General features: G+C 37.1%; 1 protein-coding gene across 2 annotated transcripts; it reads left to right on the top strand.

The window, feature by feature from the left end:
• Positions 1–24: 24 nt before the first annotated feature.
• PEX1 (peroxisomal biogenesis factor 1) lies at positions 25–24,842 on the top strand. 2 transcript variants are annotated; one of them, XM_018909413.3, is made up of 24 exons: positions 25–229; positions 1,816–1,959; positions 3,846–3,929; positions 4,173–4,287; positions 4,377–5,149; positions 6,531–6,650; positions 8,621–8,744; positions 9,006–9,115; positions 10,323–10,423; positions 11,026–11,158; positions 11,830–11,926; positions 13,014–13,184; positions 14,213–14,367; positions 15,607–15,796; positions 15,979–16,148; positions 16,936–17,070; positions 17,658–17,722; positions 18,531–18,673; positions 18,751–18,854; positions 19,792–19,968; positions 21,510–21,740; positions 23,206–23,403; positions 23,738–23,868; positions 24,550–24,842. In XM_018909413.3, exons 1-24 carry the CDS (start codon positions 113–115, stop codon positions 24,632–24,634), a joined length of 3,873 nt encoding a protein of 1,290 aa, XP_018764958.3. In that variant the 5' UTR covers positions 25–112; the 3' UTR covers positions 24,635–24,842. The 2 variants fall into 2 exon arrangements, with proteins under 2 accessions (XP_018764958.3, XP_030088754.2); XM_030232894.2 differs by having other exon boundaries at positions 26–229; positions 15,982–16,148.
• Positions 24,843–25,601: the final 759 nt, after the last annotated feature.

Genomic DNA, 25,601 nt, shown 5'->3' with positions numbered 1-25,601 from the left:
GGGTTGTACCATTGCCCCGGGGGCAGCAGGGAGCATTACCCCCCGCGCCCGCCCCGGGGAGGAGGGCCCGTGTCCGGGCGGAGCGGGCGCGCAGGGCCCGCCGGCCGCGGCCATGTGGGGCTGTGGCGACCCCGGTGGAGCTGCCACCGCCACCATCGTCCTGAGCGGGATCCGCGACTGCTTCCTGCACCTGACGCCCGCGCTGGCCTCGCTCCTCCGCCTGCAGCAGGTACCGGGGCGGCGCCGCTCGGGGCCAGGGCGCAGGGGCACCTCCGGCGGGCAGGGAGGATTACGTGAGCGCACCCCCCCCGCATCCTGTTACCATGGCGATACAGAGCTCTCCTCCCCTCCCTTACGACTCAGCTTTTCCCGAAGCCGGGACCCCTCACAGGGAGACATCGGGGAACCTCTCCTTCCCTCGCCTCCTGCGTGGCCCAGTATCGTCATCAGTTCTTAATAAAACGCGGGAATTTTTCTTCCCCAACGTGGTCAGGCACTGTGGGCATCTGCATCTCTATCATCACTCCCTTTTTCATACCACTTTTCCCCGTAACCTGCTACCATTAAGCGAATAATGTGTAAATGTTTAATTCAGGTGGGAGAAGAGGTGACAAATCCATGCAGAATCCTCATTCCTGGTGTAAATAAATAAAATATGTCACAATAGAAACGTACTCCCGTCATGCAGAGCCCTGCTGAAGACTCGGGGTCAGGTCTAGGGAGTGCACCTTACACTGGAAATATCATTTCACACGTGGAAACGGGAGGAGAGACACTGTGTGCCCCTTGTGCCATGAACGCAGAGCTGAGTGCCAGCAGAACAGGGTGGAAAATTGCAGGAATGAGCCGAGAAGGATGCGAGCAAAGCTCAGGGCTGGCACAGCCCCCCTGGGCCGAGCAGGCCTCCCTTGGCGTGGGTCACCTCCTGTTTTCAAGGCCAAAAAGGGCATTTCACAACAGGAAAACAACATAGGCGTGTAAAAACCTGCTCGTTCACCTTTGGGGTAGTCGTAGGAGGTTGGTGGAATTGGAAGAAATGCGGTATTAAATGTGAGCTTCATTTCAGCTGCAGTTTCTGAGTGTTTTACAGATCTGCTGTCAAGAGAGAGGAGAAAGGAGTGCAGTTGCTTTGAAGTCTTATACTGTCATTCTGTACACTCTTTATTATTGTGCTTTTGCATCCGGCTTTTGTTCACCCTGAGCTGCTAAATGAAAAGATAGAATCTCAGAAAACTTGATAGAAGTAGCATCTTTATTACATCTCATGAATAAAAATGTTTTAAAGGGAATAAATGGAATCGAAAGCTGAATCTAATTGCAGAAGATATTAGAAAAGTTCTTCAGTTTGACATCAAAATGCACGGGCAGTTCTGAAACAGATTGATTAAATCATTTTTGTCTGAGTTAATGTGATTTTTGACTTATTCTAAATATGTCACAGAAGCACTCTTGGAGACCATGTAAATGTTATAATTTTTGTGAGATCGAAGTGTACATTTATTTATTTTCCTCATTTGGGAAATGCAAACATGCATTTACACATTTCTGTAAAATATTTTTTGATACCCCATCATGCAGAAGAAAGAAAAAAGAATTAATTTTTTTACTTAAAATAAGTCCACAAAAATAGAAAGCTGTTTAAGAATTTAAACCAGCACTCAGTTCTATGGTGAGAGTTGTGCAAACAAGGTATAAAATCCAGATAATATCTTTAATTCCTTTGATCTTTCTAATCAAATACTGTTTAGGTTGTCTAATAGTCATCTCACTTAGCTGGTTTTATATCCATTTACTTTCTTTCTTTGAAACTCATAGGGCCAAGCTGTGAAAGTATCCTGTGGTCATCAGCCGGTATTTTTGAGCTGGATGGAAACCAGGCATCGAGGACACCAGGGTGAAAATATTGCAGAAATTAACAGACATTTGGCAGAGAAACTTGGCATCACAGATGGAGAGCAGGTTTGAAATGCTACTTTTGTTTTGTATTTAAATAAAGGGTATATTGGAAGATAAGTGAAAAGGTAATAGTACATGAGTTAGCTATGACCTTGTTTCATGTGTTTAGACAGTTTCTTCATTTACGTCTGCTCATGAGAAAAGTTAACTATCATGAAATGCCTTGAACACTAAAAGATTGGATCATTAAACCATTAACAACTGCCTATGCAATGTTAGGATAGGCTGCTGGGCAGGTCTTTGCAGGGCTGTAACATCTATCTTCAGTGGCATTAATTTTAAGAAAATACGCTTTTAAGCAATTGGAAAATTTGGAATGGGAATATTTGGTTTGGAGCTCCTGTAATTTTAAAGTAGCTATTGACTTTCTGCATATTCTTGTTTAACTTACTTGGGGTTTAAATTTTCATCCTTTTTCACCCCTTCACCATATATCCCTTTGTATTCACCTCTTATGGATATCTGTCCGTCCGTCTGTCTGTCTGTCTCTCTCTCTCTCTCTATCTCTCTACTCTTTGGACATTGACCTCTTACTCCTGTACACTCATAATTGACTCTTTCCTTGAGGAGAAGTTAGAGATGTCCAAGAGGCAGAGAGAGTTTTCTGAATGGGACTACTAAAATTGCAAAATCAAAGGAATTTTTTTTTCTATTACTAGGTAGACATTTAACCAAACAAGAGTAAAAAAGTACTGCTTTACACAGTGTCATTGTGCAGTATATTCATATTTGCCTGTTCTCTTATATACAAAATTTTGTTCAGCATCATAGAAGACATCAAAGATTGTGATTCAGTGTATTATGTTACTTTGTTTACTTTTTAAACATATTTTCTCTAGAAATTATGTGTCTCTTTGCATAAATTTCCAATTTAGTAGTTGAGCAGCCAGGCATCCACCCTTTTTATTTCTAGCAACTAAGCCTTCAACTGGAAAACAATTGACAAAGCAAACCTAAAAAAAACCTTACCCAGGAGTTGCTGGGAATAATCATCTGTACAACTGAATAAATACATGATTAATTAGTTTCACCATCGTTTTGGAATCAGGAGTTACATGTTTGCTGTATGATATTTTTGCTGTGCTGGGGAAAAGATATTCCTCTCAGTTATTGCCTCAAACTAAGGATATAGAGGATTTCAAAATGGATTGTTACTTTTGTTAAATTTGACCTAACGTATTTCTCTCAGAGGACAGGTATCTAGTTTTATCTCAGGAAAAAAACTAGTGATGTTTCTTTGAAAATTAATTGCAAGGTGTTGTTTGCAAATTGTTTTGTTTGGGTTTTTTTGTTTGTTGTTGTTGGGTTTTTTTGTGTCAAATGAAACCTTTGGCAAAAACTGACTTTTGAAGTCTGTATGTTATGCATTCTGAAAGACCCTAAGCCTCAACTGCTTTTACCATTCCTCCTGATTCACATGATATTAGAACTGTTCTGTGGAGATGGGGCTGCTTTGTATGAAACCAATCATTAAGGAGCTGGGCTTGCTTTCCTATTGTACTTTTTTCCGTATTTTTTCAGCTGGTTATAAATTTTTGCACAAGTTAATTAATTTTTCAACTTTCTAAAATCCTGGGGATTTAAAAATAAAGATTAAAAAATTGAAAGATGTTTATGTGATCAAGGTGTATTAAAAATTGATTGTTTGTTATCACCTGATAAACTCCTGATGCTTTTAATATTCACTGCTTATTGATTTCCCTGAGCCTCATGGGATCCATTTCCCATCCATTGAGCGTTCATCTGCTATGAATTACCTGGTGTCATTACGATAGTGTGTGTTCCAAGTAGTGAAAACATACAATGATGGAGATGTCAATTTTCTAGTTGAAATAAAGATGGAGCTGTTATATGAAAAATAAGGAGTGTTTTGGTGTTATTTTTGCCAGGTGTTTCTTGAACCCTGTTCCCATGTGTCCTCCTGTCAGCAAGTAGAAGTGGAACCACTCACAGCAGATGATTGGGAAATTCTGGTAATAAAACCCCTTCCATTGTTCATGTTTTTGTCTCACAGATGACAGAGATTCTGACTCAAGCAGTTTTTTGCACAATGCCCCATTCCTTTCAGCCTCTAAGGAAATACTAAATGTGGTGGAGTTTAGTTGTATTTTATAATTCAAATGGTGTATTGAAAAGAGACATACGGGTTTTTTTCTTCAAACAAATATTAAAAAGATATGCAGTATTTAATTTATAATGGTATCACATTTCCCCAGGAACTGCATGCTTCCTCCCTTGAAAGACACCTTCTTGACCAGATTCGAGTGGTGTTTCCAAGAGCCATCTTTCCTGTCTGGGTTGAGCAGCACACCCATGTTTACATCAGAATCGGTAAGCAGCACTCAAGGCTCTTGGGGCACCTCCAGGAAGCTGCTTTGCAGGGGTAGATGCATTCATTGGCATCTTTTGCTCATACTTAGGTACACTTGTGCCAGCAGCCCCATATGGGAGATTAGAGCCATGTACGGAGCTTCTGGTGTGTCCCAAAACACACGGACCTGAGGAGAATATCACCAGCACACCTGCCACAGAAAGTGACATCTTGCTCAAAAATTTTGTGAAAAATAACATGGAACAAGAAGAAACATTAAAAGATCCTTTTGCCAAACAACCTTACTTAAAGCCTGGGGCCGTTGAACAGAGTAAGACTGATGCAAACATGACATTTGGCTCAAATGTTCTCCCAAATATATGGAATTTCATAGGGAACATTTTCTCTAATACATCTGAGCAAAAACAAAAGACTTTGTGTGATGACAATGAAACGAGCATCTTCAAAGACAAGCTGCTGAACTTAATTCACATGGATTCCATTTTTAGAGTATGTCAGTTCCAGCCTCCCAGCGTACAGAATGTATCCACTACTCATGAATTTCTGAAACACAATGCTGTTCACGTTTTTCCATGGAATTTAGAATATATTGATTTGGATCCAAATCCTGTAGTCTCTTACGGGAAGATTAATGAGCTGCTTTCCCCAAGACAGCGTCATCAAGAAGCAAAACAAAATCTGCCACTTGAAAAGCAAAATCATTTGACTAGTACACAATACAAAAACCCTTCTAATTCTATTAGCGGTGAAGCATCCAGTGAGGGATCTATTGTTCCAATCGTTTGGAATGGATTTGAAGACCTAAAGAGTGTCATAGAGTATGGCCAGGATGGGGGAGCCCTGCATGTTGGAAGAGTTTGGGTCAGTTTGAGCGCACCATATTTTGGGCTTTTTATTTTATAATATTTTCTATTGGATAGTTGTGAACTGGCTACTTAACGTGCAGTTTTGGGCTGTAGACTTTGTGTTAATCTCTTGGGTTTACTAGAACCAAGTACTGTTTGCTAGAGCTATGCTTTGTACTCTTTCTGGACTACATTAATTAACATCGTACTCCAAGATGTACAATGTACTCTGGGTTTCTGCACACTTAGCATTTTTACACCAAATGAGGAAAATGCATCAGCATTTCTGAAGGGAATATATGCTTTCTTCACAATCTGCAGGTAGCCACTGTATTAATGAGAAAGTGAAAGTACCTATTTACATACATTCAGTACTTTGTTTTAAGACTCTTCATCAGTTAACTCTTTGAAATGTGCATTGACCTAGGGGTCATCAAAGAGTAAAGTAATGGGATGACGTATCCTAGTGCTGCATAAGGTTTGTGAGTCATTTTATACAGTCTTTAAAATACATCTTGAAGATTAACATCCAATAACCAGCTTGTATAATTTAAACTGTTCTAGTTTTCATATGCCATTTCCAGGTGGCAAAAGTCCGGGTATGGAGATACTGATGTTTCAGCTTGTTCTGATACAACTACTGCCTGTTCTTTCTTTCCTGGAAGCACATGTGGGATCAACAAAAACAAACAAAATGTGCTCTAAATCACCATTTGACTATTTTGACATAATACAATTCTCACCATTCACTTATTGCTGTGTTAAGAATGAGAGCAAGAGCCTACAGTGGTCTTTGCCATGAAATATTTGACAGACATAACAATTTTCCAAATGCCAGCAGTCATAAAGACTCTTACAGTTAAGAAATATTTATAACATGTTTTCAAATTGGTGTAAGTTTTAAAATAACACAGACTGAAAAGGATTTTCCTTAAAAGGGCAAACTGACTAGTATGATTTAGGGGAGGCTGCATTTTCTGTCTCTCTGCTGCAGGGGTGCTTAGTTTTGGTCTCTGTAATGGTCTATGTGTATTTACCTACCCATGTAAAATAATTTTAATCAGCAAATGAAATTAAATTGTTGGTTTTCTCCTATACTAAGAGCATTCTTGCAATGTTCTAAGAATTTCTTCTACTTATTTTTAAATCTTTTGAATTTATTAAGTCAGTAGAAGGTTGGCTGTGCTGAGCACTTTCACAAATATGATAAAAGGTAACTAGAAGTGTGCATGTAAGAGTAAGATTTGTCAATGTAGGATAACTGTCAATGTCATAAATTCCTTCTTAATCCTCTTGAGGGTCCATTAGTGAAGAAATTGATGTAGTATATATTCAATGTTATAACTAGTTTACTTTCTAATGCTTCTTTTTCTTTGCTTTTATTTTAAATTTTTCAGATTGCAGATGGTCTGAGAAAAAAACTACATATCGAAATACATTCAACAGTCCGAATTAAGTCAGTTGAATCTATTCCTAAAATTCCTGTATCTCTTACACTGCAGCCCAAACAAAATTTAGTGAGTTGATATCACTGGTCACATACTTGTTCATATATTGGAAAACTGATGATATTGCTCTGGTCAAACTGGGGGGGGTTGGGGGCGGGGTGGGAAGGAGAGCATTGTGTTTATTTGTTTTAATTTGTTAGATTATGATCTGGAAGTTGTCTATAGAAATAATTCCAAAGGATTTTTTGGGGGGTATAATTTATTGGTTTTTCTTTTGACTATTTAAATTTAAATTAATAGGTTATTATGATCTACTAAAACAGAGCTTATCTAGTATTTGTATTTTGATAAATGTACTGTAAACATCGAGCCATTAAATTTTGGGTTTGCTCTTGGTAGATAACTCCAGATAGTTGCACTGCTAATTTTAACAATTTTCTGTTTAAAGGGACTGGTAGATATCACAGAGTGTGGAGAAAATTGAACTGCTGAAATTTGACTTCTTGTTTTCCTGAAGCTATTAAAGGATATAGCACTTTCAACTCGTAAAACATTTAGAATCATAGGGTTTTCCATTATTCTCAAATTTTGAGAGTTTCTCATATCTTTCTTATTAAAAAGGATGTTGACATGAAGGAGACATGGCACTTGTCAGGAAAATACACATTTTTTAATAACGATAGGTCTCAAGTATAAAAAATCACTGTCAAAATAGCAGCAATAATCGATAATAGTTTTGCCTCAAACCTTTATTTGAAGTACATTAATACAGGATCAAACCTAGCAAATATTAAGTGTATGCCTTTAAAGCTGTAAAAGAAACACAAAAGGGTAAAAGAGTCATAGAGTTAAGAAGTAAATATCAGTTTAAGCCTTCTGGGAGAAGACATACCTAAATTTTTCTAACACTGCAATGCCCAGACAATTGTAGTGCAAGAATCATAATTTGTATGAGCTGTTTAGTCTTTTGCTTTCTTTATTCTTTTCCTTGTGGTTAATATTTAAATTTTTAAGTTATATTATTGAATCCCTCAGTTTTCCTATAAGGGAGGCTTATTCTGAGTGAGCATCTGTGGCAGTAGGAACATACTTGGTACCAGTTCTCACAGTCCATCCAGTATATCTCTGGAATTATGTATGGCTTCATAACCTGACACTGTCACTGGGTGACACTGGCCTGATTATTTCCCATGTTAGCTTCCCCTCAAAGCTTTAAATGCAGCACTTGCCGTCGTAGCAAGGCTTAGACAGGTTTGTTCTTCATAACCAATATTTTAACTTGGTTTCTTACCTACAGAAGAACTGCATTTTTTTTTTTGTATTGGAGATAAAAAGATTATTATTATGATCCTTGTGGATCTCTTCCAACTCAGAAAATTCTGTGATAGTCTCGCATTAATCTGCTAAAATCGTAAAAAATGTTATGTCTGCTCTTGTATATTTTAAATACAGATTTGTCCTTTTCCTTTCTAATTTAGTTAAAGATTTTAAAGTTCTTGGGGAAAAAAAACCAGACAAATGCAGAAAGAATTATTACAGTAGCTTTCATTGATTCCCCCTTTTCTACATAGGAATTATGCATCTGTGATTAGGAACTTAGCCAAGAGATATGGGATCTAGACTCAATTACTTTTTTTATTCCAGTTATCAAGGTGATCTGGGATAAGTTGCTTAGTCTCTGCCTGCCTGTTGAAGGTTGTTGGTGATGCCCCTGAACTGGATAAGCCAGGGTTCTTTTTGTAGGGAAAGGGTATACGAGAAAGAGAGGGGTGTAGTGAGCACCTGAAGGAAAAATCTTTAGAGGTGGTCTAATACTGAGCTGTGGCCATAGCAGGGACTGCACAGATGTTTTCCCTAGAGCAGTTGATAGAAATGGTGTTTGTTGGCAAAATGCTGTTTTCTAAATGAATAAAACTCTTACATCTTCTTCCATCTCTCTGCTGCCATAAGAGAACAAATGCCTCATGCATTGGAAGAAGACATTTTTACTTACAAACACCTGGTTTTGTTTATTTACCTTCTTCCTTTTTCCTATTTAGCATGAAGATATACACAAATGTGATGTTAAATGTGCATTCAGTTCTTGGCTGCAGGATTCCACCACTGATGATCACCCATGGATAATGACAAGCACAGACTGTGTACATCTCTCTGTTAAGGAAGGCAAGGATAATACTGTCCTGTCTACTGTGGAATTTACTTAGCCAGTATGCCAATTAATTTCTGTTTACACCTTTTAACATAATTGATACCTCTTCACACTGAAAGTGTAAGCTTGAATTACAATTCTCTTAATAATGATTAATCTTTTTTAGACTTTCATTTTGGATTATGTTGTAGCAATATTCTAATCTGTTTTATCTTGTGAGGAACAAAAACTGAATTTATTTGGAGTTGTAATAGTTGTTCATTGTGTTTTTACAGGAATAGAGGAATTTGTCCTTAGTGCAGCGCATCCCGTGCACATTGAGGAAAATAAGTCTGAGAATATTTTTATACTGAGTCCCAGTTTGCTGCAAAAGACAAATATACAAGTAAATATCACATAGTATCAGGTATCAAGTAATTTAAATTGTTATACTTGTTTAAAATTTATTGCATTTTGTATTTATTTCAGTTTCCCTTTTAAAGTAAATCATGTCAGTCTATTCATAAAGTTATATCTGCATCCTCTATGTCATTTTGTAGCTTGAGGGCCTGCTGAAATTCCAGGCATGCCATGCTTGTCACTGAGTGTCACAGAGTTTGCACATCAAACTCTCAGAAAAATCAGTTAGAAGAGAGGAGAGTCAGTACTGTCCAAGTTTGAGCATCCTTACACTTATTTGTATATGTACCATCCTTATACTTAGTTGTTCTCTCCCTTGGTAGCTATCTACCACGCTCACCCTGCCTTTTCTCTGGTATAGTTTGTGTGCCTTCTGTTTCTTCCATGTTTCATTTCTCAGGAGAATAAATATTTCTATTTAATATGAGAATTACTGCTTCCATTAGTAATTCCAGTTGATCCACTGCCCATTACTTCAGGGTTATGGTTATAGGAGTGGGATAATGTTTTCTTCATTTTTAAACGTACAGTGGAGAATTAAAGGTGTCTTTTAGCTGTTTCAAATACAACTTGCCTGCAAAATTTAGAATTGCTTTTTAAAAAATAATAAAATGAGCTTTCTTTTACTAGTACTAAACTATAAGAAGGCTTCTAGAAATTGTTCAAGTGACTGAAACTAAGATGAAAGAGCAAAATGCATTTCTTAATAGCTGTGTCAACATCTCCTACTTGCCTGTTCTTACCTGTGAACCTCTGCAACCCCTGTTTGCCTGCCCAACTTTCCATACTAGCTCCCTGGTGAACAAGATGGAAAAATTGATACCAGGTGTTTTGTCAAGTTACATTTCACCCAGTCAGATTCCTGATCAGTTTCACTATTCTGCCTCATGAGCTTTCCTGCCAGCAGGACAGGGGGAGAGCTGCAGGTAGGGGAAGAGACAGTGGGCTGCACAGTCTGTTATTAACAGCACTTGGCCCAAAATCTAATCTTACATTATTAAATTACTGTCAACACTAGATTGTATTTTGAAAGTGGTTGTATCTCTTCCATTTCAACAATGCACCTTTCTTTCAAGCGCAGCAAAGCATACATGCAGTGTTTTCTTTGCACAAGTCCAGAAATGGCTGGTCACTCCATAGCCTTCTTCTATTAGATATATTTCATCTAAAGTCCTAACTCTCCTTTGTTGTAGGTTCTTTTACATCCTCTAAGTGGAAAAGCTGATGATGACAACCAGCCATCTATGCCCGATAGAGACAAGAACCTTCCATACCACAAACTAAGCGATTTAGGGTGAGACATTCTTGTAGGAAAAAACATGGGAGGGAATGGGAATGAGAATTAGAAAAAAATAGCATTGGTGGAAAGCAGACTTTTTGGAAACTATGCCAGATCTAAGCAAAACTATGCATCTTTTGCTTGTGTCAGTTTTTGCTGTTCTAAGTAGTATGAACAGACTTCTACATAGCAGAAAGGGACAATGGGATGGTTTTAGCTGGGGTGTTCAAATACACAAAATTTATAAGTTGCAGTCTGCCAATGCATGCCCTCCAGTAACTTCCACCTGTTTACTTGTTCAGCTACATTTAATAGAAAGGATCTCAAAGAACTGTGGTTCCTAAAAGTTTTGTTGAAATCATGAGCTGAGGAGAGAAATGCAGAGTGCCGTGGTCATAAGTACAAGAGAAAACAGCAGTACTGTGTAGCAGATGTGAAGGGATGGGGCAGAGGAGACATGAGAGGTTTGGAGTGTTGTGATAGTGTGCTCTCAGTGCTGGGAAAGGCAACTGAGAATAGTCTGTCAGCTTTCTAACTCCCCCACAGTGCAAGCTTTTTCTGCCTACCGTGTGCACTGATGCTACCCTAGGCCATTTAATGTTTCCTTTCCCTTCCAGAGGAGTGGACAAATTAGGAACATCTTTATTTGAACACATAAGCCACAGTCTTCTGGGGCGTCCTTTATCTCAAAAGCTGGCTGCTAATACTGTGGGACTGAGAAGTGGAGGGGTGCTTCTCACAGGAGGAAAGGTAATCACTTCTGCTTTCACCTGCAAACCCTTGCGCATTGTTTTCCATGGTTGCAAACTGGTTGACATTAGTTTTCTTTGAGACTTTGCACTGAAGATACTTTGTTCTGAAGAATAAAGAGCAAGCTGAAAAAAAGAGCAGTTAACTGAGCAGAGATAATTCACTAGAACACTATCTCTCACACACACACAGACACACACACACACACACACATTTTGAGGATTGCTACCAATGCAGTTTCAATAGGGGATTAATCTGCTTTGTGTTTATATTATGATAAGCACCTCTTGTCCTTGAAGTATTTGAAGGAAAATAAGCATATATTTTCTCTTGTGTTCTAACATAAAATGGCAGTGGAGTTGATACTGTTATTTTGCTGTTGCCTGTTACAGTAATCCACTTAATACCATATGCCACTGAACCTAGCAGATGTCTTAACACTGAACTCAATGGAATCAGAACACTGTACTGGATGTATCTGCTCTGAATTTGTTTCACTCTGGGGCTTTGGTCCCTACCAAGTAATACAGAGACAGAATACATATGTACTTTTACTGAGGAATAAACCCAGTGTGTGTACTGCTTCCTCAGCTTGTTGACTGGTGCATACTGTGACAAAAACAAACACATTGCCTCTGTCAATTTACTTTAGCTCGCATTTATTTTTGTAGGGAAGTGGAAAGTCAACATTAGCAAAGGCCATCTGCAAAGAAGCTTTCACTAGACTGGATGCTCATGTAGAAGTAATTGATTGTAAAGCTTTAAAAGGTATGACAATTGTTTATTTTAATCTCAAATTTTTGCTGTCCAATAGAGGCACAGTTATGAAGTTACTATATTTGGTCTGAATAATTTTTTTAGCATTTTGCTGTTTTCGCAAGGATATTTGATGCCCCACAAATTACTATCTTCAACAGTCTGATGAAAATACAGCTACTGTAAGTTTATTTCACATTTCCATCAGTTTCTGTCCTGCATACCACCAGCAGTTCAAACCATGCTTGCCATGTTAATTTCTAGTTGTTACAAAATGGGAAGAAGTTGCAAAAATTGAACTGTGTTTTTTCAGCTGTTCTAGCTAGAACAAATGTTTTGTTAACAAACCGTGAGTGTTAAATGATACCTGTACTCAGTGAAAGGATAACACAGGCACCAAAGAAGGATTAAATGACCAACTGAAACCTGATTTATGGTGGCATATTTACTAACCTAGTGTATTTGGCAGTAGGCATCTAACACTCGTGATTAGAGATAATGAGATGAGTCCTTCGGCTTTGTGAGTTCAAAATAATTATTTTACGCAAATATGGAAGAGAACAAAGGAGGCATTTTTCTGCTCTTGCATTTCACTGGCTTTTCTAAATAGTCTTGCTGTTACAAGGGCAGAAAATACTCAACTGTTTTCTTACAGAGCCCTTATATTTCCTCACTATATACTTTTTGCTTGAATCACTACTTAAGCTGGAGCTCATTGCACCAGAGAAAAGGGGAAAGATTGATGAAGAGCTAGGTCCTTTGCTTTGGAAAGTTCTTCCAATTGCTGGATTCTTTAGTAACTTTTTAAGAATGCTGCTGCTATTTCTCTGGTTTTAACTGTCTGGAAATTAAACTTGTAGGCTTCTCTAGAGGTTAGTAAAATATGATAAATCTCATTTTAGAACATGTGGAAACTTCTAGTACTTTTTTATTGAAGATGTGGACTCTTCTTTAGTGACTGTTGATTCTGGTTTAATCTTGGTATCTAGATTTATAGATATGAAGTCAAAATAGACAAAATAAAACAATATGAGCAAGATGTAGTCACTCTGATTTTTTTCCTGATATTTTGTGTCATTCTAATAGTATTTTGTTTTAGGAAAAAGATTAGTAAACATAAGGAAACATGTGGAAGAAGCTTTTTTAGAGGCAGCATGGAGACAACCGTCCATTCTTCTGATGGATGATCTTGATCACATTGTCGGCGTTCCTTCTACACCAGAGCATGAGAACAGCCCTGAAACTGTTCAGAGCAATAGACTTGCTTATGGTAATACTGTTCTACCTTTGCCTAGGTAGAAATACAATGCAGCTTAGAATTACTTACCACTTGAGGTACACTGTTCTACCTGAACAATTCTGTCTGTATCATTATTGCCTCTGGACCAGGTGATACTCAGGCAGAGACTCACAGATTATGGTATGTAGGCATTTGTTGATCCCTAGCTGAATCAAAATAATGCACTCTGGATCTTGGAGTAGTCCTTGCCAATGTGCATCCACCACTGCTGCAGGTAATGCCTGTCAGTACCACTGCCAGTGCTTGAGGCTTCTCTGTTCTTTTTTTTATTACTTATACAGCCAGATACGTTGCAACTGATCACAAACTGCAGATGAACATTTAACTGATCATTTCTGATAAATTGATTTTTTGTTTTCCATAATTATTATTTATAATTACAGTGATAACATCAATTTGATACTTACTGATGTTGAGAACCAGCTTATTTTAGATGAGTACCAACTTCTCTATCATTCTACTTAGTATACATTGTAGAACTTCTGTTTTGTTTTACAATGTAACAAATCACAAATGTTAAAAACTAGAGGATCAGTTGTAGTTTGACATACTGTATATGGTTCCCTTTTATTCCTGAAAATCTAGGCAAATCTAAGTTGCAAATTAAATCTAAATAACCAAGATTAATAAAGCCATAGTCTTCCATTTCTTAGCTCACTTTGAGGGAGTTAGAATAATTTTTACTGAAATACTTCTGAAATTCAGAAAATCTTACTATAATTTCTTCCTAAAAAATGTGCTAAGTTACATGCAGAATTGTTTGGTTTTCCTATTACTTTTACTTAAAGGTTCTGATGGCATTTTATTAATGGAATGTGGTGTCCTGGATAGAATCACTACACTTTTTTGTTGTTGTTGTTTAAAAAAGCAACTGTAAACATGGGAATAAAAATAATATGTTACAAAGCTATTATATTTCATGTGCACTAATGCTGCTCTCTGGGTTAGGGTTATTTTTTTTCTTTTGCAATTCATGGAGCAATATCTTCTGTGTTTAGTTTTGAAAGATCTGATGAAAGAAGTTATTTCCATGGGGAGTTTGATTGCATTAATTGCCACGAGTCAGTCTGAACATTCCCTTCATCCTTCCCTGGTTTCAGCACAAGGAACTCATGTATTTCAGTGCTTCAAATGTATCCAATCTCCAGATCAGGTAAATTCAAATAAAAATGCTTAAAATGTTGTATGCCTTCCCAGAAGCCTCAAGTATGATGTTGAAACAGCTACAAAAATAGTAGGTTACAGCTGAAGGTCTAAAAAACTTTGGAAATCTTAGAAGTTCTTTAGTGATGCTTAAGTATCTCAGAACTTATATCTGTCATTATAAAGTTAAAAAAAAAAAAAAAAGAGTAATCAAGTGAAAACTCACAGTTGGCCCCACTCTTCAGTGGTAAGAGAAGGCTGTATTCAAAGGACATTTCAGTTCAACATGAAGCAAGTCAGGTTGTCTAACACAGGTGAGATATGCATGTCTCCTTGTTTCCTCCAAGGGGATGCTGAAGGAGCAGCTTTGTAAAACATGTAAGCCATCAAGTTAGAGAAATGAAATTAATATGTGGGGTTTTTCACAGCTCAATGAAATAAGTATGTCCCTAGCACATGCATTTTAAAAATGTTATTAAAACTAAATGTTAATTTTATGGGACAATTTTAGGTTGCTTTCCATATTAATACTATTCCTCTACTTTTGAACATAGTCCAATTTGGAAAGAAAAAATAGAGAAGAATAAACAGTATTAACTTTCACGCAGGAGAAAGCAGATACTTTGAAACCCTCATCCCCTAATGACTCGTTTCTATTTACTAGTTCTAACAACTATTAGCATGAGTTGTTCCTGTCTGTGTGTCTTCAGTCACAGGCAAGCTGTTAAAAGCCACTGAGGAGGGGGTGCTGTGTTAGATGCAGTTTAACTTTCTCCCACTTCCTGCAAGTCTGCTTTTATTGTTTTTAATACTAATACTGAAATTAAGTATGAGTCAAGATCTCAAAAGATACCATATTTTTTTAAGTGTTTCTATCTAGCACAATATATTGCATCTCAAACATATTCTTTGCTCATGCTGACAAAAATAAATGTGTTCTTTTTGAAACAGAAAAAAAGGATGTAAAACAGCAGAATCTGGGGAGGGAGGGATGTTTCATTATTAATATTGAATTTAAAGTAGCTCTGGTGAGATGAGTATTTAAAGTTATAAAATGGGTGAATTTACTGAAGTGCACCTGAAGCACTAGCATTTGTTTTTATTTCTTAGGTTTGGTTATTTAAAAGGTTGGGGTTATGTAAATATTTAAGGAAATTTTACCAAGTCGTACCTGTTTATTCTTTGAATTCCTGAACTCCGTAAAAATAGTAAACTCAATACACACTTGCTGCACGTTTCTGTTTTTCAGAAGCAAAGATATGAAGTGCTATATTCCATAATAAAGAAGAAACTGAATTCTGATCCAAAGGACTTCTCTGATCTTGACCTCCAGTGTATTGCAAAGGAAACAGAAGGTTTTGTTGCTAGAGATTTTACTATGCTGGTGGATCGTGCCATTCATACCTGTGCTTCTAACCAGAATGCATCAGACAATGGTGGTATGTTGACAACAAATGTCTTAATTCATAGTCTTATTTCTGTTATCCAGAATGCAGAAAGAAACCCGCAGGTTTTATATTTCATATTTAAAGTTTCTTTAATTGTTACATATTGTAAGGAGTTGGTTACTGGCAGCCTGTTTGTTTGGGTTTTTTTCAGTTTTTTTTTCTTTTTTTTTAAGCAGATTTGAACCTGTCAACTGTGGATTTTCAAACAGCTCTAAAAGATTTTACTCCATTAGCTCTGAGAAATGTCAACCTTCATAAACCTAAAGAGCTTGGCTGGGACAGGATTGGTGGCTTAAAAGATGTCAAGCAAATGCTCAGGGATACCATCTTGTTACCTGCAAAGGTACTAAGTTCCTTTAAATTAGTTACTTGAATTTTGCACATAATGTTAGTAGGGAAGAATTATTTTATAAGGTTTGGAAAGTGTTGGATAGAAAGATGACAGGCATGATTTTGTAGCTTTCCAATCTTCCAACTATCTCCAGCTACTGGAAAGCACTTTCTCCTTCCCCTTCCCTCTTCCAAATACAAAAGGCAATGGCAGAACTTTATTACAGAGCAAGTGTTGCTCTATGACATTGGAGTATTGCCATACTTGCTTGCAGGGCTTGTGATTAGGCTCTGTAAAGACAACATTTCCACTGGTTTCTACAGTGTTTTTGCTAGAGGAGTATTTTCTTTCAGATTAATGCCAATCCATCAGTCTCATCTTATTTTACTTTGGCCTTTCTGCCTTGCTTAAAACTTGAATGTTGAGATGAGCCACTGAGCATTGACTCTTCAGAGAAATGACTGAATGGTATATTTGGTCATATCATTCAGCAATTAAAATAGGAATTTAGAGCTACTAGTATGGAGAATATAAAGCTCTAGTCCATCCCTATTCTGGCCTGTTTCCTCTTGGTAGAAAATCCGACACATTTGTATTTTAGGTACCTGTTGCACCTAAGAATCTAGTTCAGCCCCAGGTAAACTAAAAGCAGTCCAGATGAGCTGTTGGGATAATACTGGGGATATAATAAATTAGATGCATTCTGTTTAGACAAAAGTCATCACTAGTCAATGATGTTACAGTACATTACAGAATACTTGCTTATTTTAGAATATATCACACTGAAACTCTTTTCCAGTATCCAGAATTATTTGCAAATCTGCCCATACGGCAGAGATCAGGAGTTTTGCTGTACGGAGCGCCTGGAACAGGAAAAACACTGTTGGCAGGAGTGGTTGCAAGAGAGAGTGGAATGAATTTCATCAGTATCAAGGTAGCAACAGTTTAAGCTTAATTGATTCATTTATTAACTGAATGAAATAACTTTACATAATACCTGAAACTGTGTGCTTGTGAGGGCAAAGTACTTTAGTAAGAAACTCACATATTAGTGAGTCTCTGGAGATCCCTCTGGATATCTGATTCCTGGAACTTCATAGTTTTATTACTGAGATTTTTTTTTTCGTATACTTACTCATTTGGCAGAATTATAAAATTTAATTAGGTGTTTTTAGTTTCTCATTGATTTGTAAAAAGATCCCAGATTTTGATTCCACTGGACAATGGAATTGAGCAATATATTTTAAACATTTTTAAAATACTGTGTAAACCTTTGCCTTGAGATAATGTAACACATGTTCTGTTATGGTACAGCAATGGAAATTATTACTTTTAAATAAGTTGAAATGCTTGAAAAATTCTTCTGGATTATTTAGACCCCTTGGCTCTTTTGTTCAGAGGTGACACTGTCTTGGTTGCAAGAAAATTCAGTCTAGTACACAAAGTATATGCTGATGTTGAATTACACATTAAAACTAAGAAACATGTCATGAGTATTGTTTTCTGATTATATCTTTCTAGGGACCAGAACTGCTTAGCAAATACATTGGCGCGAGTGAACAAGCAGTTCGAGATATATTCAACAGGTTTGTTTTGTAAAGATTTGTGATCAATACATTTCACTGGTTGAAGCACATATAAATAATTTTGTTGTCTGAGGAGGCATCAGATCATAAAAGCATCTGAAATAATCAGTTTTGCTGAACCAGATGGGTGTATTTGGCAGGTTCAACCTGGTCATCAGTGTTAAAGAACTGCCCATTTTGGCTCCAGTGGGGACTGTGCTTTTGAAGCTGAACTCCCAGTTATCTCCAGCTACAGTTGGTTCACATCATAGAAATATCTTGGAAAACACATCCTGAATTCCATTCACATGTTTCCAGAAGACAGTACTCCAGCTGACTGTACTCCATGTAGTAATGCACACTCAGTACCTGGGGTCATATTAAACTTGGTATTGAACTCCTCAATGCCAGTAGTTCTTTTTTACAGATGTGCTCTTACTGGCCCTCAGTGCTCCCTAATGTCAACATATCCTACATAGCCTTTGCTTCTCAACTTATCATGTAGGCAATCTTTTTGTTAGCTGTCTGTAAGCCAAGAACTCATCTGCAGTGATTGAATTTTAGAGCTTTCATGTATATTAATATGACAGTTAAGCACTTAGAAATGATAAAGTGAGTGCTAAGTATGTCATAAAAATGAGCAGTGATTCTATTGCAGCCCAGTTTTCAGAACCTCCTAAATTTTACAGAAAGCAAATTTTCTATTCTGTCATTAAATACAACTGTTCTCTGAAGCAAAAAGCAATTACCTTCAATATTTCTAAGCAGTTCTACCTATGAATGAAACTTTAGCAGAAAAATAACTGTTGCTCATTTTTTTCCCTTTTAGAGCTCAGGCAGCTAAGCCTTGTATTGTTTTCTTTGATGAGTTTGATTCTATTGCTCCTCGCCGAGGCCATGACAACACAGGAGTCACCGACCGAGTGGTTAACCAGCTGTTGACTCAGTTAGATGGTGTGGAAGGCCTGCAAGGTACCAATTCACCTGTGTGCTCCTTTTTATGCAGAAGTTAAGCAGATGTTAATGGCATTTTTCTGCACTTTCCTAAGGAGTTTATGTGCTAGCTGCTACCAGTCGCCCAGATTTGATTGACCCTGCTTTGTTAAGGCCAGGTCGACTGGATAAATGCCTGTACTGTCCACCTCCTGATCAGGTGAGGAAACAATTTCACATGAGAGGCAAGGAAAAAATCAGACTTATGGGTTTCATTCTCCTTTTCTCTATATGTAGTAGCATTTCAAACTTGGAAAAAGTGGACTTGATTTCCCAGCTCCAGTTATACAACAGGATAAATTCACTAATTTTAATGTCAATGTGTTCACATAAAACTGGGGAAAGAAAAGGCTGTTTACCGCAGTTTTCTGGATCAAGTAATATCCTGCGGATCTAGGTGATTTAAACAAAAAATTAATTAAAAAACAGGGAACTAATTTGCAGAAAGAAACTGGATGCAGTGTAGCGTGCATAATGTTCTCCACGTTACTTTGAAGGATCAGTCCAGTGGATTTGCCATTTCCTTAAACCATAGCCAGTCCTCAGAGGTTGTACAATGTGTGTCCCTGATTCCCCATTTTATGAGAAAACATTAGCACTACGTAATTTTAGATTAGTTCATACATTTAATAAATACCACCACATCATTTCATACCGAAACATATGATCATCCCGTGCCGCCTTCTTTTTTTTCCTTTTTTTTCCATTTTTTTCCATTTTTTTCCATTTTTTCCATTTTTTTCTTTTTTTTCCCATTTTTCCTATTTTTTTCTATTTTAAAATTCTGGTTTAGAGTAAGATCATTTAGATAAACAGAAGCATTTAAATTTCATCAAAATTTTCTTTACAAAAGGACATATGTATTTAATATATGAAATCCCAGATATTGATTCGATATATTAGAGAAATATATTCTCTGTATGTTACATTTGGTTAAGGTAGTATCTTTCTAGTATTAGGGCAGTATCCTCTTGAAAAAAGATCCTTCCTCCCTCAGAGAGGAAGTGGCTGGTGACAGGGCCAAAGCACCATCTAGCAGTCAGGATAAGGAGAATAACAGGTTGCTTTACTGACTTTTTTTTTTTCCTTTTTTCCAGAATTCACGCTATGAAATCTTAAAAGCTCTCAGTCATTCCCTGTCTTTGGCAAATGATGTGGACTTTCAGGATTTGGCAGCAAATACAGAACAGTTCACAGGGGCTGACCTAAAGGCTTTATTGTACAATGCCCAATTAGAGGCAATCCATACTAATTTAAATTTAGGTTTAACACAGGTAAATAAAACTAATATAAAAGAAGTCTCTCTTGTTTATTTTTATGTTGATATGTTTGAAAGAGTTAATTGCATCAATGAGGCTTTTTAGCAAAATTATATTTTCTTATATTTTATTCAGAGGATTAACATTTTAAAATTTTTGCAGAAAAATACAAGAATAATGTAATGAATTGGTTTAAATACTTTTTAAACACAGGGTTGTTCTCATTTAATGATAGGTATTTATTGTTAAATAGATAGATGTAAGCCTAAATGTGTTCATCACTGTTGTGAGGAACAACTAACAGATTGACAGGAGGGATCCCACACTGAATTTCTTAGGAGCAGATAGCAAAAACAGTTTTGAGATGGCACATTTTAGATGATGGAGAAAATGAGAAATTGGTGAGTTTTGGGGAGTTGTTCCAGCAGACTGGGTTTGACTGAGGCCAGGAGAGAAATGGCAAGAGAATGGCAATACCTGAAATGTCCAACTCTGCCTCATCTTCCAGGTACCAGCTAGTGATTGAACTTCCAAAGTACAGGATTCCACCCTTGATTTGTACCCCTCATGTGACTCACTGGTAGATCCTTCCTCTTTTAGCCTCTGTTCAGCCACCTGTGTTCACATTTTTCATGCCTGTCGTCTGGTTCTAGCTGGAAAGAAGCAGGCATGGCCTCCACTACTTTGTGGCCAAAAGGAAGGGTTGGGTCAGGGGTGCAAAATGAAAGAGACTCTCTTGAATTCTTTTTGCCCTAGCTGTTACCAAGGAATTGGGCTCTGAGGATGTGACTCTTAGTATTGAGAGTGTCTTCCCTAACACTCCCTCCCTTCACTTGTAGCATCAGTAAGTAGTTGATACCTCATGATTATCCATCACAGGAAGAGATTGTTTTCTCAAGCAATGGTGTCCCGAGTGGTGTGCACACATGCCAGAGAAAGCACAAGGCAGTTCATTGATGTGCAGGAGGAAAATATTAGAACTCCAGTGGTACATGTATAATTTACAAATAATATCCATTTGCTTGGTAGAGTGCGCTCAGAAATTTTTGACTGATAGAGACCATCAGAGAGTTTTGCAGACACCACTTTAAAGCAGCAAATCCTGGTTTCTACATCAGCATTTAAAGTGTGTTGGCTATGACTAGCAGTTAGGCACTAGAAAAGTTGACTCACTTCAGCCTCCTAGGGCATTTTACACAAGATACTAATTTGCTTGGCAGGTAAAGTAGAGACAGAAATGGTGCAGTTCTACAGCACAGCACATGCATGAAGTTTCCCAATGCTTGCTGTTACTGAGAGTGTGAGGGAGTGGAAACAATAAAACCTTAAAACTACTTCCTGAAACTATTTTTCTACCATGAAGACAGAAAGTTCTTAAAGGTATTAGATTTTCTTAGCAAAATGTTTAGAAATATATTCCTAGAGAAAGACAGATTACTACTAGAGTCAAATGTAAATTGATACTCTCATTTGCAATGTATATCAAATCTTTTCATGTATTTCTGATTGTAGTTTGTTATGAGTTAACTCTTGTAATCTTCTGGTTTTTGTTACAGGATTTTGGATCTAGTTCTGATAGTGACTTCAGTCTGTCTTCCATGGTTTTTCTAAACCACAGCAGTGGCTCAGATGATTCAGCAACAGATGGAGAAGCAGGGATAGAGCACTCTCTTATTTCTTTAGATATGTGTGACTTGCTTCCTGAAGATCCAAGATCCAACATGTATCGTCTTTATTTTGGAAGCTCTTATGAATCAGAGCTGGGGAATGGAACTCCTTCAGAACTGGTAAATTACTCACTTAATGTTTTGAGTTTTCTAAATATTATTAGTTGAGAAGCAGAAAAAAACATACTATTTGCCTGGTTCATTTTTATGTCTGCTTTGTCCTTTAGACTGTCTTCACATTATACTTAGTAGTCCACAGTGAGGAAGGGGATGGAAGGACATGATCTGAGAAAATACAATATGGACTTCTCTGCAACCTTGCAGAGATTTAAAGTCAAAATCACAAAATACTGCTTAATACTCTATAATTAAGTGAATTGCATTCATATTAGATTTTACTCTCTGGTCAAGTGGCTTGTTCCCTTCTGAAGTTTTTCCAAACACTAAAACAGTTCTCGACTTTTTGGTGGTTGGTTTGTTTGTTGTTTTTTCTTTAACTTAGTTTTATTACTAAAGAGTGACAACCCAGCTTTCAAGAATTAAGTTACAGTCTCAAGAATCAATGAACCATCTTCAGTTTCCAATAAAATGTGCATGAATAGAATAGTCAGACCATGGAATTGTGAAAAAGAACAGAACTAAACCTTAACTTCTATCATTGTCTTTAAGCAGAATTCCTGATGTTGCATCATGTTGCACATAAAGCAGCATGTTCTCTGGCCAGTTAGCAAGTAGGGATGTGCAGGTTGGCTGCCCAGCACCACTAGAGTGATCAGCTCATCTCTTTTGGCTGCCAGGTCAGCAGAACAGGGTGTGCTGCCTCTGAGCTCCTTACAGTGAGCACACAATTTCAGAGCTTGTGTGTGATCTGTAGGAAACTCATTTTCAAAATTAATTTCAGTCTGTTGTAGAACTGATACTACAAGTAGTAATCAAAGTTCTTAGACTCTTGTTTTCAAAACTGTCTTGCATTGATTCCTAAAGCCAAAAATAACTTTGACATTAGAGAAGTAACTACTGACTGCTAAGGTGCTTTGATATATTTTATCTTGCATTAAGGGTGATAGTGTTTGATTAATGTAAATTTAAAGACTTAGTTTTCCTCTGACTGTGACAATTTTTCAGCAGGGATTCTCCACAAGAACTTTGACCTCTTGAAGCTGTTGACTTGGAAAGGGGCTTACTTATCAAGTGCGCAGGGAATTTGGAGCTGATGAATATTTAAATTCCAAAGCTAACTACATAAACTCGTCCAGATTTCAGAACCACTGATTTTCCTAAGTAATTAAAGCAATGGACTTAGCAGACTTTTATTCTTTTTTAGATGGGCCATTACAATAATAGTTACATATTTTCCAGACATGAAATACTTAATTTTCAAATTCGGCCTTTTGCCCAAACACTTGGGCATATTAACTTGAATCTTTCTGTTCAAAAAATTGCATATGTTAAATGTTTTAAAGAGAAAGTACTCTTTTTGCCAGTGGAGTCAAGCTTATATTGAATTGTAGGCTAATTCCTAATAATGGAGTTGCTCTTTTGGGTCCATAATGAGTTAATGCATTTCCTCTTGTGATCAATTTAGAGCTCCTTGTGTTTGTCTGGTCCAAACTCAGTAACTTATGACTTCACCAGCATCACTCAGAGAGATGTTGCATCCTCACAACCTGCAGTGCTTAGAACAGCTTCTCAAGAAGGCTCCCTGGAGAATCAGGAGCAGCAAGCAGAGCACCTGAGGACAGAAATCAATGCTAACAAGGCAAATTACAGAAGCAAGAATGGAGTATGGCACTTTTTAAACTTACTGTTTAGTCTTAACACTTCTCTGTTGTTTTTCCATACTTCTTGGTATTTCTGCAATTTCTGCAATAATATTAAATACCGTGTAATGAAAGTAGCAAAGATAAGTGATACTTAATTTGAGGAAAATAAGCCAGATATTAGCATTCATGTAATTCAACAGTTATTTCTGTTACTTATTAATATGGAGGGGGGAAAGTTGTGACTGTTTTTTTAATGCATTTGTTTGTACATATAATGGGGAGGTTCCATAGTTAATGATATTGATGGCACTGTGTTTCTGTAGAAATTTTTCATTGTTCATTGCTCTTTTCAAGGAGGACAGCACCCTTAATCAGTCAGTGCTTCCCAAGACCACTATAACTATTACCCAGTCTCATCTGATTGCTGCTCTGCAGGGTATGAGACCATCCATTAGTCAGGACGACTGGAAGCATTTTACTGAACTGTAAGTAGTTTTTTTGTTAATTTTGAATTCAGTGGAGATGTCTTACCACATTCCTTGTACATCAGAAACAAAATAATTTTAAATAAATGTAGGGACTGGCAGTAGATAGCTGATAGCTTTTGACAGCAGTTTTTTAAGAAGTATAAGTTATGTGGTGGGAAAAGGAAACTATTTTACCAGAGAATTGTCTTATTCATGTAGGACCTAGAAATAACAGACCAGGACCCCCTAATATTATGTTAAGAGCTATAAGAGTACAAAGAGGATCTTTAAGTTCTAGGTCTTTCCTGCTTCTACTTAGTAGTAGCTCCTTGTATTTTCAAATGGCTGGAGTTTGGCCCTCTGTAGTGGTCTTTGTAGCTGCTGTGTTTGGGAAAGGCAATAATCTGTAGAAGTATAAACATACTGAAAAGGAGAATGTGTCTCCTTGGACTTGGAGACCAAAAAGCTGGGAAAAAAAGCCAAAGGAAGCAGGTCAGAGAGCTCTCTGAGTTAGGTGTGTGGGTGATAACTCCTCCAGGTCCCCAGGTCTGAGACGACAGGCACTTTTCATTTACTTAAATATTTACTTAAACATCTGGAGTTCTGTGGTGCATTAATATGCATCTGAAGAGGCAGACAAAAAACCACATTTCAAAAGAATTTGCTAATGTCTTTTTTTTTTTTTTTTTTTGTTTCCAGGTATGATAATTTTCAGAATCCCAAGAAGAGGAAAGTACAGATTGGCACAACATTCAGACCAGGACAAAAAATGACTCTAGCTTAGTAACTTGTATTTGGTTGTAATTGCTAAACTGTAACTGGAAATGACAGACGTGATTAAATCAGATTATTTATATTCATATAGATTTATTATTGCAGCAGTTGAAGATAAGTTTCTTTTAAACTAATATGCTGTAAAATTATGTCACATTTTATTTTGAAGAAAATTGTCCTCCTTTAGATTGCTATTAAATTTTTTGAGAGAACATTGATTATGGTCTGTCCACTTGTTTATCGTATAAACTTTTAAACTTTGTTTTTTATCAATTTTCTTGCCACAATCTAACAATGATTTCCTGTCTCTGCTTGCTCCCTCACAACAAATAGAATCTGGTCAAACAGACTGTAATATTAATGGAGGATATATTTTTAAAATATCCTATAAAGCCATTCTCTAAGGGCCTTTGGAGGGCTTAGAGGAGGGTGGTACTTCATATGTATACTAGCAAGCAACTAGACTAATATTTCCAGAATATACTTTTCCAGCTATAGCAGGAAAAACCAGACCAAGATACTTACATCTTGTTTTCTGCCACTGTTTGTTAATGAAGAATACCAAATTGCATTTCACAGCACCTGCACCTTCTTACCCCTACTTTTTTTTCCCAGAGACCGTTAAAAATATTTTGGATGCTTGGAAGCTTTCTAATGTTACATCTGAAATTATTCACAATTCTTGTCTTCCGTGGAGATTGTTAAAGAGTTGTGTTCCTTAACTGATACAAAGATAACCATGTCTTAACAAAAGGAGAAAAGAAAACTGGAGATGTTTCCCATTAGTCTCTTTTGACTCTTTCCCCTTCAAAATAGTCTTCATCTCTAAGCCAAGGAAGTACTATATTATCATCAGTTCAAATACTTACATTTGAAACTTCAGCCCAGTAAATTTATTGATTAGTTCCTGCAGTTTCTCAGGTACCAGTAGGAGTTTTCACTTACTCTTTCACCTACTGGCTTAGATTTTTCAGTCA

This window comes from Serinus canaria, chromosome 2 (assembly GCF_022539315.1).
Source record: "Serinus canaria isolate serCan28SL12 chromosome 2, serCan2020, whole genome shotgun sequence".
Classification (NCBI taxonomy): domain Eukaryota; kingdom Metazoa; phylum Chordata; class Aves; order Passeriformes; family Fringillidae; genus Serinus; species Serinus canaria.
Note: the sequence above shows the minus strand (reverse complement) of the source record. Positions and strands in the feature narration are given on the sequence as shown.

What these genes read in the sequence shown, in the direction of transcription:
- PEX1 (XM_018909413.3), top strand. Translation starts at nt 113, where the DNA reads ATGTGGGGCTGTGGCGACCCCGGTGGAGCTGCCACCGCCACCATCGTC. An exon ending in GTATCCAATCTCCAGATCAG is followed by an intron (nt 14,368 to 15,606) that starts GTAAATTCAAAT and finishes TCTGTTTTTCAG; the next exon opens with AAGCAAAGATATGAAGTGCT. An exon ending in ATTACAGAAGCAAGAATGGA is followed by an intron (nt 23,404 to 23,737) that starts GTATGGCACTTT and finishes GCTCTTTTCAAG; the next exon opens with GAGGACAGCACCCTTAATCA.